At 37.5% G+C, this 13951-nt stretch overlaps 1 protein-coding gene across 1 annotated transcript in view; it reads left to right on the plus strand.

Moving 5' to 3' along the window:
* The window catches only part of cdh13 (cadherin 13), a 462542-nt gene that overhangs the window by 434727 nt on the left and 13864 nt on the right, over nt 1–13951 (plus strand). Inside the window, exon 14 of the mRNA XM_015374092.1 lies at nt 4664–4882. Within this exon, the coding sequence (XP_015229578.1) occupies nt 4664–4882 (219 nt within the window). The remainder of the gene's footprint in view (nt 1–4663; nt 4883–13951) is intronic.

Consider the following 13951-nt stretch of genomic DNA (forward strand, 5'->3'; position numbering starts at 1 on the left):
GAAGAGATCCCACTCTGCAAAGCAGAATTAAACCAGTACCTGGTTTAATAAAGATATGTCTCATTTTGCTGCAAATACAGAAGGCCCTAAGCTTCCCCATGAAGTACAGTCTGCTCTGTCCCTTTTTATACATGGCTTCAAAGTTGCGTCTCCAATCTAGTTTGATCGTCCAGGTGAACAGCAAGGTATTCATAGTCCTCCAACTCCTCCTCTTCTTCTTCCATTATGTTAATAGTTTTTTTTTATGCTTTTTTGGTACAATATACAGTTTTGTAATATTGTCTGTTGTAGTTTTATCTTTAATGGCTTTTTGCGTTAACACTTTGTACTCTACATAAGCTACTGGAACCATAATATCCCTGGAGGAGTAATCCCAAGTAAATAAATAAAGTTGATTCTAGGTCTAAGTCTATAGGTTTCAACTTGATCCTGTTTCTTCTGAAATCTTAATTCATCTCCCTTCTGATGATGTTTTCCACAGTGCTCTATTTTGTAAGTGCAACAGTATATCATGAAGTAAAACCAAGCAAAAACACCATGAAGCTCCCACCACTGTACTTGAGAGGCAGAAACAAGACAAGGTATTTGGAAAACTATGGAACTTTAAACTAGCTTCTTCCACTGAACCAAAAACAGGAACACGGTGCGCTCAGCAGACAAGAGCCAGGACATGTTCGGAAAACACCAAGACAAGACTAACAATCCTCTCTAAGCACAGAAAAAGCACATGAACTGTGGAAATCCGCCATGATCTCCAACTCAAGTGAACAAATAAACATAGTCAATGATCTAGCCCCGATAGCTGGGCTGAGCCGTATATAAAGCAGCAGGAGCAGATGGAGGAATTATAATTAGTAACCGGGATGGGTTAAGCAGTTGAGTGAAGTGAGCAATTAGGTCAGCTGTCAGGGCAGCGAACATGACAGAATATTTTTTACTCTATTGAATATCTGTTTTTAAATTTATAACCCACTGGTTACTTTTAATTTGTCTTTCTTTTCTACTTCACTACTGTTCTTCTCAGCAAGAGCCCCGTAAAACAGAGGTGTCCAACAAATCCCCTCAGGGAGAGCAAAGCTAAACACAAATTAGCACAGAAGATGCAAGTGTTGCAAATAACATTCATGCTTCAGCTCATCAGACCACATTTCATTTTTTAAGAGTCCTTACAGATTACAAAGCAGAGCCAGCTTAAGTACAAATGTTCATACAAATTGCATGAAGAAGGTGACAAGAAAAATGACGCATTGAGGGGAGTAGAAATGAAAGAAATTAAATCAGAGTGGCATGAGTGAAAGCAGTGTCTGTGTGTGTTTGAGTGACAGAGCCCAGCTAAAACCTGCTCAGAGGTATTTGCTGTGACTGACAGAGGAGAGAGAGCTACAGACAGTCTACAGTGCTAGAGGAGACGGATAGGGCCAGCTGAGAAAGAGCCTGGTTTTAGTGATATGGACTCCTCTGTGCTCATCTCAGCAGGCTCTGCATCCGTTTTGTGTAGATCAGTGGGATCCGGTTGTTATGCGCCTCTGCAATGTCTCTGTTTTTGACTTTGCTGAGAAACATAAAGTAAATGCTATTAAAATCAGTCTTTTAAAAAAAATTATTTTGTTGCATGTGATAGGATGAGTTTTCTTTCCATTGTCATCAGTGTAGCTCATGGGCATGAGATGAACCAAGCTTGCATAATGTGTTGGTTTGCAGTTATTAAAATAATCCTCTATTGTTTTTTACTTGTTTCAGCGGCAATGGGAAAAAATCACAACAAGAGACACAACTTTTGCTCATTTATTGAAAAACAGAATTTCCAGATGAAACAAAATGTGCAACTAAGAATGATAAGGCCAAAAATATACAAATATGTTCCATCCAACAGGGACAAAGAATATGGTCAATACATAAAATTAAAACCATAAAGCTTTTCACAGGGCTCATCTGCAGAATCCTGAAATTTTAGGATGTTATTGATATAATTTAGCTCTGCCTTGAACAGCATCCTTCCTGACAAAATGAGCCTGAAGCTCCACAACCTGCCTCTCTCAGCAACTCTTTGCTCCCATTGGATGATCAGAAGGGTTACACACATCTGCCCTGCTGATCATCAGCACTGAAATACCACAGGGTTATTGTTTTGGCCCTGCTCTGCTATCCACCCTATAAACATAGCTGTAAAGTTTCCAGATAACACTACAATGTTGGATCTCATATCTATCAATGATTAAAAAAAACAACAACACAACAGAGAAGATGTCCATTATCTGAAAAAGTGGATCTCTTTATCAAATAGTGCACTTACCTGTTGGTGTTAGACTGAACACCAGCGAGACTAAGGAGGTAATAATAGAACAAAGGAAGTTCGGGAGGATTGAACAAACATTTGGAGGTGGTGGACAATGTGGACAGCAAAACAATTCTGTGTACTCATATCTTCTCTTCCTCTTTGAATACCCCTTTCCTGGTAAAGAAGGCCCAACAACGGCTCCTCTCTCTCAGAAAGCTGAAAAACTAATTTGAATCTTTACTCAACTGCTCGGAAACTACTGAAAGCATCCTGCTTCTCATTGTGGCTTTGTGAAATGGGAGTCTCACAGCACAGGTGAGCATGGACACGTCCAGAGGTGGAGCAGAGACATTGAATAAAGAGAATTTCATTAAAAACCAGTAGACTCACAAACAGTTTCTTACCAAAACAGTGATGGTAATCATCCCACAGCAAGCAGACACTAAACATCCCTGCTGAATATAAAATAAACCATGGGTCCATTTCACTGGCTTGTGTTCCAGTGAAAGTTGGACTATCTGTAAAAACTACATGCCACATTCATGTACATATATTCTATTATTTTTACATTTTTCACGATCTTCTCTAAGGATGTTCATTTTTTTTCAATAAGTGTATTTATATATAATAAATACACTTATTGAGTATTTTATGTGCATTTTGAGCCAGATACTGGCTCAACTAATGACCCATTCTTATTTTGACCTGAACTAAATGTACTTCAATTCTTTTGTTTTACATGTGCATAAAACAAATTACTCCAATGTGCTTGAACATTTACTGCATTTACTTTTATTTACATTTACTTTTAATATTGCTTAGTATGTGATAAAACTGCTGGCAGACAGATATGGTGCCCAGACAACCCTTCAAAAAGATACCGGTTGGATTCAAGCTTCCTACCTAACTTGTTTATATGTGATTGGGTGAGGCGCTTAACCTCTGTTTCCTCCTGAATTGGTAATCTGTGCTAATTTACTTTAAAACAGTTCTGATCTCTGAAGCTACTGTTTGGTTTCTCTTATTTGATGCAGCAGTATAAAGAAAGCATCTAAACCAACAAATATCATTTTCTGTCTCCCAAAATACTCCAGAAACCAGGAGGCTGATAAATTAAATCAGCTCTTTTTTTTATACTTAAATTAGTGTAGCAATTATGTTGGTGCAGAAGGGAACAAAACGAATTGTACCATGCCGGATGCAGAGATAAAACATGACCTTTAGAATCATTTAAGCTCAAAATAAAAACCTTTCTTTTTCTATTCTCACCAACAAGCACAGAAAATTTTTCAAACCCACTAAACTCTTAAGTGAATTTTCCGGTCTATCAGCAACAGGGTCAACAAGGCCTCACTGATGCCTACAGGAAATGAAAGCTAACAGAAACTGCTGTAGGTCAGATTACCAATCAGGTTAATGCTCGTCCTGAGAGACCAATAACTGATCTCAGTAAATTCTACAATCAGTGGGATGTTCAGGACAAACCTTTAAACCATGGGACCCCACTGCACAGCTTCCAGGATTTTAAGGATCTGCTACTTATTGAAGAAATAAGCATCCCTTTGCTTTAGTACCAGATACTAAAGTAAAGGAATCATAGCTTTACTTTGATGATGTTTTTTCAACTTTTTAAAACGTAGATAAAAAGTAAAACAAAATCTCCATCTCTGTGCAGTGGCTCTGACCGTTTCCAACAAAATAGTCCAACAATGTTTGTAGGTGTTCTTTAATATTTCATCATCCTCCAAATCATAAAAAAAAACTAACATGCTGTTCATCAGAGCTGTTACACTCATGCCAAAAAGCCTAGACCAGCTACTGTTTATTTGGGATTGATAGACAGTTTAGACCGCTAAAATTACTCTTGTTCTTGTTTAAAATTTTGAGATGTTTTATTTCACCAAAGGACATCTGCAGCTCTCTGCTTTCACAGTTCAGTTGTTTTGTTATGCTTAGTTCATGGTTTTGATTAAATCTAATATATTCTGCTAATGCAGACTTTTTTTTCTTTGAATACCAAATGACATATTTATCCTGATTTAATAAAATCCTGAAAATGTCCTCCACTCTACACTGTGCAGCTTTGTATATTTTGTCTCATTACAGCTTGAAGTAAACTGGCTTCACTGCTTTCTGCCAAAACCATAAACTCACTTAAAGTATGATGCAACAGAATGTAACCATCCCATGCAACTAAAGTGGCACCAATTTTTGTCACTTGAGTGTTAAGTAAAGTCTAAAATGGTAGGAACATCAGGCTAACACACACACACTGTCCTGTTTTGTAGAAAAGATACTGTAATAATGCGTTGCAAATGAACAAGACAAGCAAAACAGACAGTTGCCATCTGCAGAACTTATTTTCCTTTTTTGTGTTTTTTGCAGCCACACACTCCCAAATCATGCTTCTGCAAAGTTTGAAGAAAGCCAACTACCAGCTCCCACTGCTCATCACTGACTCAGGGGTGCCACCTTTGTCCAACAGCACAGAGGTTAAAGTTCAGGTGTGCATCTGTACAAAGACCAAGAGATACTGCAGCTCTGCCCACTCCCACCGCACTAGCCTTGTTGTGCTGCTTGCAACACTCCTGCTCGTCCCACTCTGTAAGTACCATAAAACTACACCCACCCAGCTACATCCAGCTGAAGCTGTTTGTCATTTTAGAATTATCTACTGTCCAGATTTATAATATGGGTGAAAAATTAGGACACCCAGATAATGAGCTGTTTCAAAATAGATTTTGACATCCAATCTGTTTTTTTATTTCCCTCCTACAAAACACATATGTGCAGTGTCTTTCCAACAGGACAGGAATGCAGATATCTAAAATGGCAGAATTTATTTTTTTAGTCAAATCTTATAAGACTTCATCTTGTACTTGATTGGAGCTGTTTGAGGTAGGACTAGTGTGGGGTTTGGTAATATATCCCTCACCATGGTAAGTAGGTTTTTTAATGACTGGCAGATTTTTAAAGGTCTTTTCTTCAGCTTTATTTATGCAGAATAGGCAGCATTAAGAGTGATATGAAATGGCCAACTGTCCAAATCTGCACACATCAACTTAATTGTAGTTTTCATTCCGTGGCAAAAAGCATCATTTATAAGAAACACATCACCGACCTTTGGCTGCTGGCATTCAATATTTGCGTGGATGTATGCAAAAACTATGCTTTGTTTATTTCTGCTTTTGATATAGCATCCAAGGCACACCTCCAGAAATCAGCCTTGTACTTACTTCAAATATCTTATTTAGGCCAAGCAATAGCATGAATAATTCATTCTCCTTCATGCACAACAAATTTTCATTTTTCAACTTCAAGAACCCCTAGTCTCTTTTCTCTTATCTAGACATCTTCTACCACAGTTTTTGGTCTGATTGCCTCTTTAATCTTTCCCCTTTGTAATATCAGCTCATTCAATTTTTCACATAGAAGGAAACGTCCAAGCTCAGCCTTTAACTTTCCTTTGTTTGGACTCAGAATTTCTGATTCTAATCACAAGTAAGACCCGTTAATTCATCCTCAGATCATCCTTCCATATTGATCAGACTCTCTCCCTTTCTACTTTTTCTCCCTTTGGTCCAAATGGCATTTGTGCATATTGAAAAACTATACTTTGAACACATTTTCTGAATCGTTTCCTTAAACTGCTCTATGACAAAGTGATGATTCACTGAATGAAATGATTCAGTGGATCTGATGATGCGAACTCAGCGGCTATATAAGTACTCTGTGCCTGTTATATCATTAGCCATGGTTTGAGTATGAGATGATGCTATACAGAAGTCAAGCAGAGATATTAAGAACTTTAAGGTAAAAATGCAGAAAGTTTGTCACCACTGTGTATGTGCCAGCAGGGTCCAAATCTTTGGGAGGACATTTTCTTTATGGGTAGCCGGCCCTTACCCAGAGTGGTGGATCCCCTTTTTAGGGACATGTTAGGGGGGATGTCAGATATGGGTACTGGTTGGCATCACTCCCTCTTGACCTCTCAGGGATTGGCGAGAACCAGCTCCCCAGAGGTCCCCACATTGAGTTCGGGGTGTCTAGGTGTCTCCCCAGCGTCTTGCTGCCATCAGTTGGTGCTTACCTCGAGCCACCCAAGTGGGCTTGACAGACTCCCGCTAGTACGTCTGTCTCGTAACAATTATCGAGTTGGACCAATGACATGCTAGCAGTGTTTTTTGGGGTGGGACACGTAGGAAGGACGACAGTAAGAAGTGCCTTTACGGGGCATTAAAAATATGGCTAGGTTGACTAGGTTTTAGCTAAAATAGCGAAAACTGCTCGTGTAAAAAAAGGAGCAAAGAGAAGCACTTGGTGCATTAGTAGATGGGACAGATGTCTGTGCTTTTCCTCTGACAGGATTTGAAAAAACTTTGATTCATCAGCTTACTCCGCTAGTTGTGAAAATGCTTAAGAAGCTGCAGACGAATCGTATTGTGTACTTATCAACTCAGTTCTACACATATAAATGTGGCAACTGCCAGATTAGGTTCCTTGACCAGGTCTTCATTACTGGGGTTGGCAGGGTTGCAGGGATGGTGTACTTGGTACCCTACATGTGTCAAACTCACATGCTCACATACACCAGTTCAACACAGAGATCATTGTTTCTAAACATAAACTCATCCACATCTATGCACCAGCAGGGCACTATAGGTTTTGCCTTCTTTGATGCATGATGGGATTTGGATCCAATGAAGATAATGCAGTTAGGATACTGTCTTGATGTATTCTTTTTAAAAAGCAAACCTGCCCTGACTTATGTGGACAACAATTTGTTATTTACTGTATACTTGATGCAACACAATTGGACATTTAAAAAAAGGAAAAATAAATTCAGAAAGTTCCCTAGCTGAAGCAGCGGTGTGCATCTCATACTTTTCTTCTCAGAAGCCTGTCCTTATTCATGGTTTCCAGGGTACAGTCTCCACTAGGAAGCATTATAATTGGCAGACATGCTAGGATGACTAAAGAGGAGTCATCTTTACAGGTGTTTGTTGTTCTGCACATAAATAGAATTCATAGGTCCAAAGTGGTATTTGTTCCCCAAATACCAACCTCGCCTTCCTGCAGCCATGAATACTTCCTTTCAGTCAGACTCGAGCAGCAGAATCAAGAGCAAGGTGTTAGCAGAACTGGAGGCAGCAGGTTACAGAACAGCAGAAAATAGCAGTGTGTGTCTCCCCGCTGGGAATGCTGTTGTTACTGCTGGGCAGCAGAAGTTCTTATGATTCGGACACTGGACAGCTGCACACACACACACACACATACCGCAGGCACCAAGAGAGATGATTTCTGTTCAAGCTCATTTCAGAGACCTCTGCCGGGGGAGAGATAGAGGGGTCTGATCGGTGCACTGTATAGTCAGATAGTCTGACAGGGTAAGAGAGGATTTCCTTTCAATTCCCTTATCTCCCAGCTGAACTTTGACCCTGCAGTAGAGAGATGAAGCAAAGAGAAATGGAAAGACCCTAGGGGAAAGTATTGGTTAAAGAAACGACACAACAAACGAGTAAAGATGAACTTCACAGTTTTATATTTGTCTTCTAAGCTATGTTTATTCTGCATTCTTGAGCAGTAGTGTATTTCTTCTAGTTCATTTTCATCCTATTTGCAGTCCTTTGTACAGTCACAGCAAGATAACAAAACAAATATTATAATAAATATAAATATTATAATATTTTGCTTTATTCAACAGGTATATTGCTGAATACATTTTTTTTGCAGAATTTTTATTCTTATTCACAGGAATTGTTAAAAAAAAAAAGTAAAACCAAAGTGATTACTTTAAGCATTAACTTCATCTGATCTGGAAGCTGTGTTATGAAGAAAAATGTGTTTCTTATTGAGGTGACTTCAGGTTGGAATGTTTAGCATCACAGAGATGGTTCACAGCTCTACATACAAAGTCCATCACAATGGTAACTTGGGTTTCCTGTTTAGAGATCAAGCCCCCTATAAGGTGTGCAACCAGTCAATGCACTGAGAAACAGAAAAAAAGGGACAGTGTCTGAGCAGCGCAGTCCGTTTTTCTCTTTCCTATTTACCAACTTTTATATTTAAATCTCTGAGAGGTGGCTCAACAGAAAGAATCCTGGTGAAGCTAAAACTGAGACTGATTACTGTCTGGAACTGTTTGACACCAAACATGAGGAACCAACATTGTCGGCTGATTACAACGTCTAGCTCTGAAAAGATATGCTCATCTTTTATTAGTATTTACTGAATGCTGAGCACATCAATCTCTCCAAACCACTCACTACTCTGTCTTTTAAAAAATGTTAACAACCGTAGGACAGGTCTGACATTTAGCTTCAGCCCTCAGAGTTTAATCCTTTATTTTGTTTTTAAGTAAATGTGACTATTCAATCAACATTAGATATTTGATAAATACCAGTTCAAATAAGATTTTATCTTATCTTTCTATTAAGGCCATGTTTTATTTTTCTGCCATTTTTTATGAACCATATGAAAATTAGATTAACGGAGAAGAAACCCAAATAAAACACAGACAAATTCTAAATTACAGAATAGTTTGGGTGAATATAAAAAAGATTTACCAACGTGTGTTCTAAAAGTTGTCTATGTTGGTGGCCCCAGGCCAGCAGGGGCTGCTGAGCACTCCTCAGGATTGTTTTTGCTTCAAACTTTAAAAGGATCTTCAGTGTTTGGTTTAGCTGAACTGGTTAAATTAAACCCTGTTTGTTTAATTAGGTTATGGTGCAGTTCCGGTATTGAGATCAGAAGCTTCTGGCTCTAAAAGTCCTCTGAAAATCATACGTTTCATTACAATATTTACTGTTATAATTCAGCATATACGGCACATTACAAGAAAATATTAAAAATGGTTTGAACTTTAGTTTTCCTTTACAACAATCAGGTATTTAGCTTCTGATGACACAAACAGAAGTTATTCATGTCAAAACAGATCCAGTAATCCCAGTTGAACCTATATGAACAGTATCTATTGAAAGTGGTTTACTGAGAAACCATAATCTCCCCAAAGAGCAGAATTTCAAGACAGTGGAAGCAGCTCTACCTCTGCTACCCATCATGCTTTGTTTCACTTTATCTGCTTCATTTCTAAAGCTGCAGGAAGAAAAGCAGCATTAAGCTCATACATATTCAAGAAAACGATGTTCCTGAACCAAAAGGCCAAAGCATTAAAATTTGCAATATTTTCAAATGTTTTTCAACATAATGTTCTAGATTTAAAGTAATATTCAATATGTTTTATATGCTTTTAAGTGGCAAGCATGAAAAAATAAAATATGTTGAAAATGACAATCACAGAGACGTTTAATTTTGCTGCAGCCTTTTTATGTTGCACCAGATTTAAACTTTGATTTTTGGATTCTTTTCTCTATTACTTTCCTCTTCCTATCATGGTGACTTATGGAAAAGCTTTACGGATTAAGAAAAATTATTCAAAACAGCAATATATTTATTCACTATAGGAAATAATTTGAGCTAAATAAGTTTTCTAAATATTCTTTCAATATAAAATTAGTTTTTATAACACAGCAACAGCTGACCAAAGTGCCTATGCTAACAACAACCATCTTAAAATAACAAATGGAGTAAAAATGTAAAAAGAGTCAATAGATACAGTTTGGGTTTCGATTCATATGTTCAATTTAGACATTTTGTTGTGATTTATTTTTGTGAATGTTGAACAGATCTAAACAGGATAGAGCGTTTAAAATTTTTTAAAGTGAGAGTTACATTTTAAAATCATAGCGATGATTGATATGAATCCACGGAGGATTTTTTTGTGTCTGTGTTGTGAGGTCATTATTTATTCTCCTAATGCAGAACAAAATAGAGTAAATAAAATGGTAATTTCTTGGGTGGGGGTTAGTTTAGTACATGTTTGTTAAAAATGATATTAGATATCCCATTTTATCTAAAAGCAGTTAGATGTTTTCTCTTGTTTTCTTCAAAATGCTTCAAGTTGTCTAACTATGTGACAAGAAAAAAAAGATATTTGCAAAGTGCACCACATTCACTTGTTTTGTTCATGAATGGCATAAGATTAAAGGAAACCTTAATCCCCAGCTGATAGATCAAGGGTTATGCCGTTGAAAAAATAGAACATGAATACAGTTAGTGGAAAAGAACAGCATAAAGAAAACGGCTCAATTTTCTCATCAGTTGCTGAATTTATATTTGTGCATGTTGTAAAATTCTAAATGATAAGTGGGCTCTGACAGATTTAACTGTATCGTTGATATCACCAACATCAATGGGTCACACTTTTCATCTAAAACCTCCGCACTTGTTCCACTGAATCCCACAGCAGCTCTTATCTTAGCAGCTGCCAGAAAAAGGACCTCCCAAATGGATCTCTGGCCTCGCTCCAAGCCAAAAGTTATGTTCCTTTTGGATTGCTTCTCAAAGTGTTGAATTATGTATGTAACCTGTAAAATAAAATGAAAAAGTAGAGAGTGTGTCTGTGTGTGGAAAGTGCAAACATGTAGTGTATCTTCTAATGCTCTGGGGACCTTTGCAGGATTGGCAGATATTGCTCAAGACTTCACAGGGGTCTGTTTATAATCCTCTCCAGGGTGAGACATTCTTTTGAGATTATTGAGCCATTATTTCTGACAAACATCCCTTAGACTAAATGTTTTAAGACGATGCAAAAAAAAAAACAGCTCTGAAAGGAAGATTTAATATTTTCAAATAATGATTGTTTAACAGAAACAGATTTCTTCACCTACATCCTGATCCCATGTAAAAAGTTATCACTCCCTTTGAAATAATTAATTATGGTTGTGCTTTGGTGGTGCAGTGGTTAGCGCACCCAACCCATGTATGGAGGCCTCAGTCCTTGGGCACGGGTGACCTGGGTTCATGTTTCTCCCCCTCTCTCATACCCCCTTTCCTGTCAGCCTACTAAAAACGAGCTGTAAAAACTCCCCAAAAAAATTAAATTTTCTGTAAATCAATTTAATTTCACTAGCTTCACCGACACCTTATGGCTACCAGAAGCTGCCTGGCGACACAAAGTAGACCAACAATTTTCAGAAAGAAACATGTCTATCCAGATTTCAGCTCAAAGGTAAAAAAAAATAGTGCAGAGAACCACACTGCCCCTATCCCTGTACATACAGTATGAACATATAATCTCCTGTAATTTAAGTATCTTCAGCCTGCATCGCTGCTAACACTTGGCTGAAGCTGTCAGGTGGTTAATACAGACTTTTAGGAATATATGTCACTGTCTAAATTCACTACTGTTCAAATCATAACAAATGCAACTCCATTTCAATCTACGCTCCACAGAAAACAACTTCTGTTTAATTTAACAAGTCCTCTGGTTTGAAATAGGTCCAAAGCTCCAGGGTCACAGCTTTCACATTCGTATTGCTGCAGATTATAAATACAGAAGACGTTTTCTTTGTTTAATTTTAATCTTTACAATGAAAAAATGTAAAACAAATTGAGGGCAAAGTGAAAACAGCAAGAAAATACTATAAAACAAAACAAATAGCATCCAATTCAGATGCCTTTAATTTACCTCCCTCCTCCTAGGGATTTCGATGCTATAACATTCTTCCTGATCTGCTTTGCCCTGACAGCCACTTTCATTTTCCCCCTCCAGCTCAACACTAATCCCCTCCCAGTTAGAGAGAGAGGGAGAAGGTTTCGGGGCTTATTTACTCTTGTAAAAAAATGAGTTTTTCACAGCTTTGGCTGAAAAGATCTTAAGCCAGAGTGATGTTCACGAAGGAAGTCTTTTTCTGCCTCCAGTGAAGGTGTTGCTATCTTCAAAAGAAGATGTGAAAGATCCTCCTGAGATAAAAGGCTAAACCCACTGATCTACTACAACACTCATTTATTAATGTTTCCTTTAACTTAAACCTCTGCCTGGTTGGAATTTTTACATTATTGCATTTCTTTAAAATGTAGCCTTGGCCACAACCTATTCTGACCTTTCTAGGTGAAAATTCATTCTCCAGGGCTTTATAAATTCTTCAAGCATATTAATACACTCCATCAAACTTCAGCTACTTGTGTTACTTATGTAATACGAATGTCTTGCAGCTACATATCTATTTCTTACAGATAAATATGATCTTGATTAACTCTTTATATCATCTCTCCTATAAGTGAAAATACATGCACAGAAAAACACTGCAAAAAAAGCAATGCTTTAACCACATAAAATGGAGAGCAAAAAATTGCATATGCACTGTTATAACATAACCTGCTGCAAAAACATAAATGATGCTATCAAACATGCTAGGGAAAAAATGCTTCAAATGCCAGTATAGACTGCATCTTAAGTAAAGCTCAAATCAACCCAGACTACAGAAGTGCTGCAAAGCTCTAGGGTAGAAGATCACTGATGTCTGCTTCTGTCTCCTTGAACCCCAGTCAGCCTCTGGAGATGGACGCTTACACTGATTCTGGTTCTGCTGGAAGTTTTTTTGCTGTTAAACTGGAGTTTTTCCTCTCCACTGTTGCTACAAGCATGTTTAGTGAAATGGATTGCCTTTGAGTCAAAGAGTCGATGCAATCAACTGGTTTTCCTTAGATAGCAAACTTTAAATCAATTTGACTATATGATTTGGTTCACAGGTGTCAAGTAACGAAGTACAAATACTTCGTTACTGTACTTAACTACACCTTTTTAGGTATCTATACTTTACTCCATTACTTATTTTTCCTCCTACTTCTGACTTCTACTCATTACATTTTCACACCAGTATCTGTACTTTCTATTCCTTACATTTTTAAAACAAACGTTACTCGTTACTCTTGGCTTCGGTTTAAAGCACAGGTCACGGATTAGTGGACTGCGGTGTTATGAACAACATTAAATCCAAAGATTGTGTCCGAGGTAAAGCTGATGTATTTGTTGTAGTCTCTTGTTATTCACACACAACAATAAACAGTGATTAGCCGACGTGGGTTTTAAAACTGCAAAGCTTTGTCTTCAACTGAAAATCAAACGCGCACCTACACAGACCAGTGTGATGCATTCGCGAGCGTCAGACAGCTATGGTGCATTCAGGAGCATGGGACATTTCAGAGTTACTAGGAAAGAGACAAAAACGGAACGTAACTCATACAATGATGTATTTATTCAGAAACAGTGTGGGCTTTCTTATAATACTGAATGCTCTATAATTGTATTTCGGTTATTTTTTGATTATTCACATCTGCTAGCTTTTTATTCTAAAAAATCTATAATATTACAGCAGCAAATTATCAAAGTTTTTCAAAAGCCTGTTTAAAAGCTCCAAATGAGGCTTCAGATCATACAGCAACGATTATGCTGTCATTGTTTTACAGGCAGAATTTGCATTTGCTGAATCTTGTCCTTTAACTACTGATGGATATACAGGAATACAGTCATACAAGTACAGATAGTACGGGATGCACTATTTGGCAATTTCTATTTTTATTTTTTTATCTTTTTTTTTTATTCAATGCATAACAGGAATGCATAAATACATCATTTTATTTCAGTGTTAAATTCTGTTTAAAGTAACAGATCATTAAAAATGTCTCCTGACATTTACTGGTTGATTTTCTTTATTCGGACCCCACTGATTTTTTATTAGTTCCCCGTGGTCTAATGTTTATAAATATATATTTCATGCCATGGATGAGTCATAGAACGCAAACACTCATTGGTTAGCTAAAGGAAATCAT

Source organism: Cyprinodon variegatus, unplaced genomic scaffold (assembly GCF_000732505.1).
Source record: "Cyprinodon variegatus isolate N-32 unplaced genomic scaffold, C_variegatus-1.0 Scaffold97, whole genome shotgun sequence".
In the NCBI taxonomy this organism is placed as follows: Eukaryota; Metazoa; Chordata; class Actinopteri; order Cyprinodontiformes; family Cyprinodontidae; genus Cyprinodon; species Cyprinodon variegatus.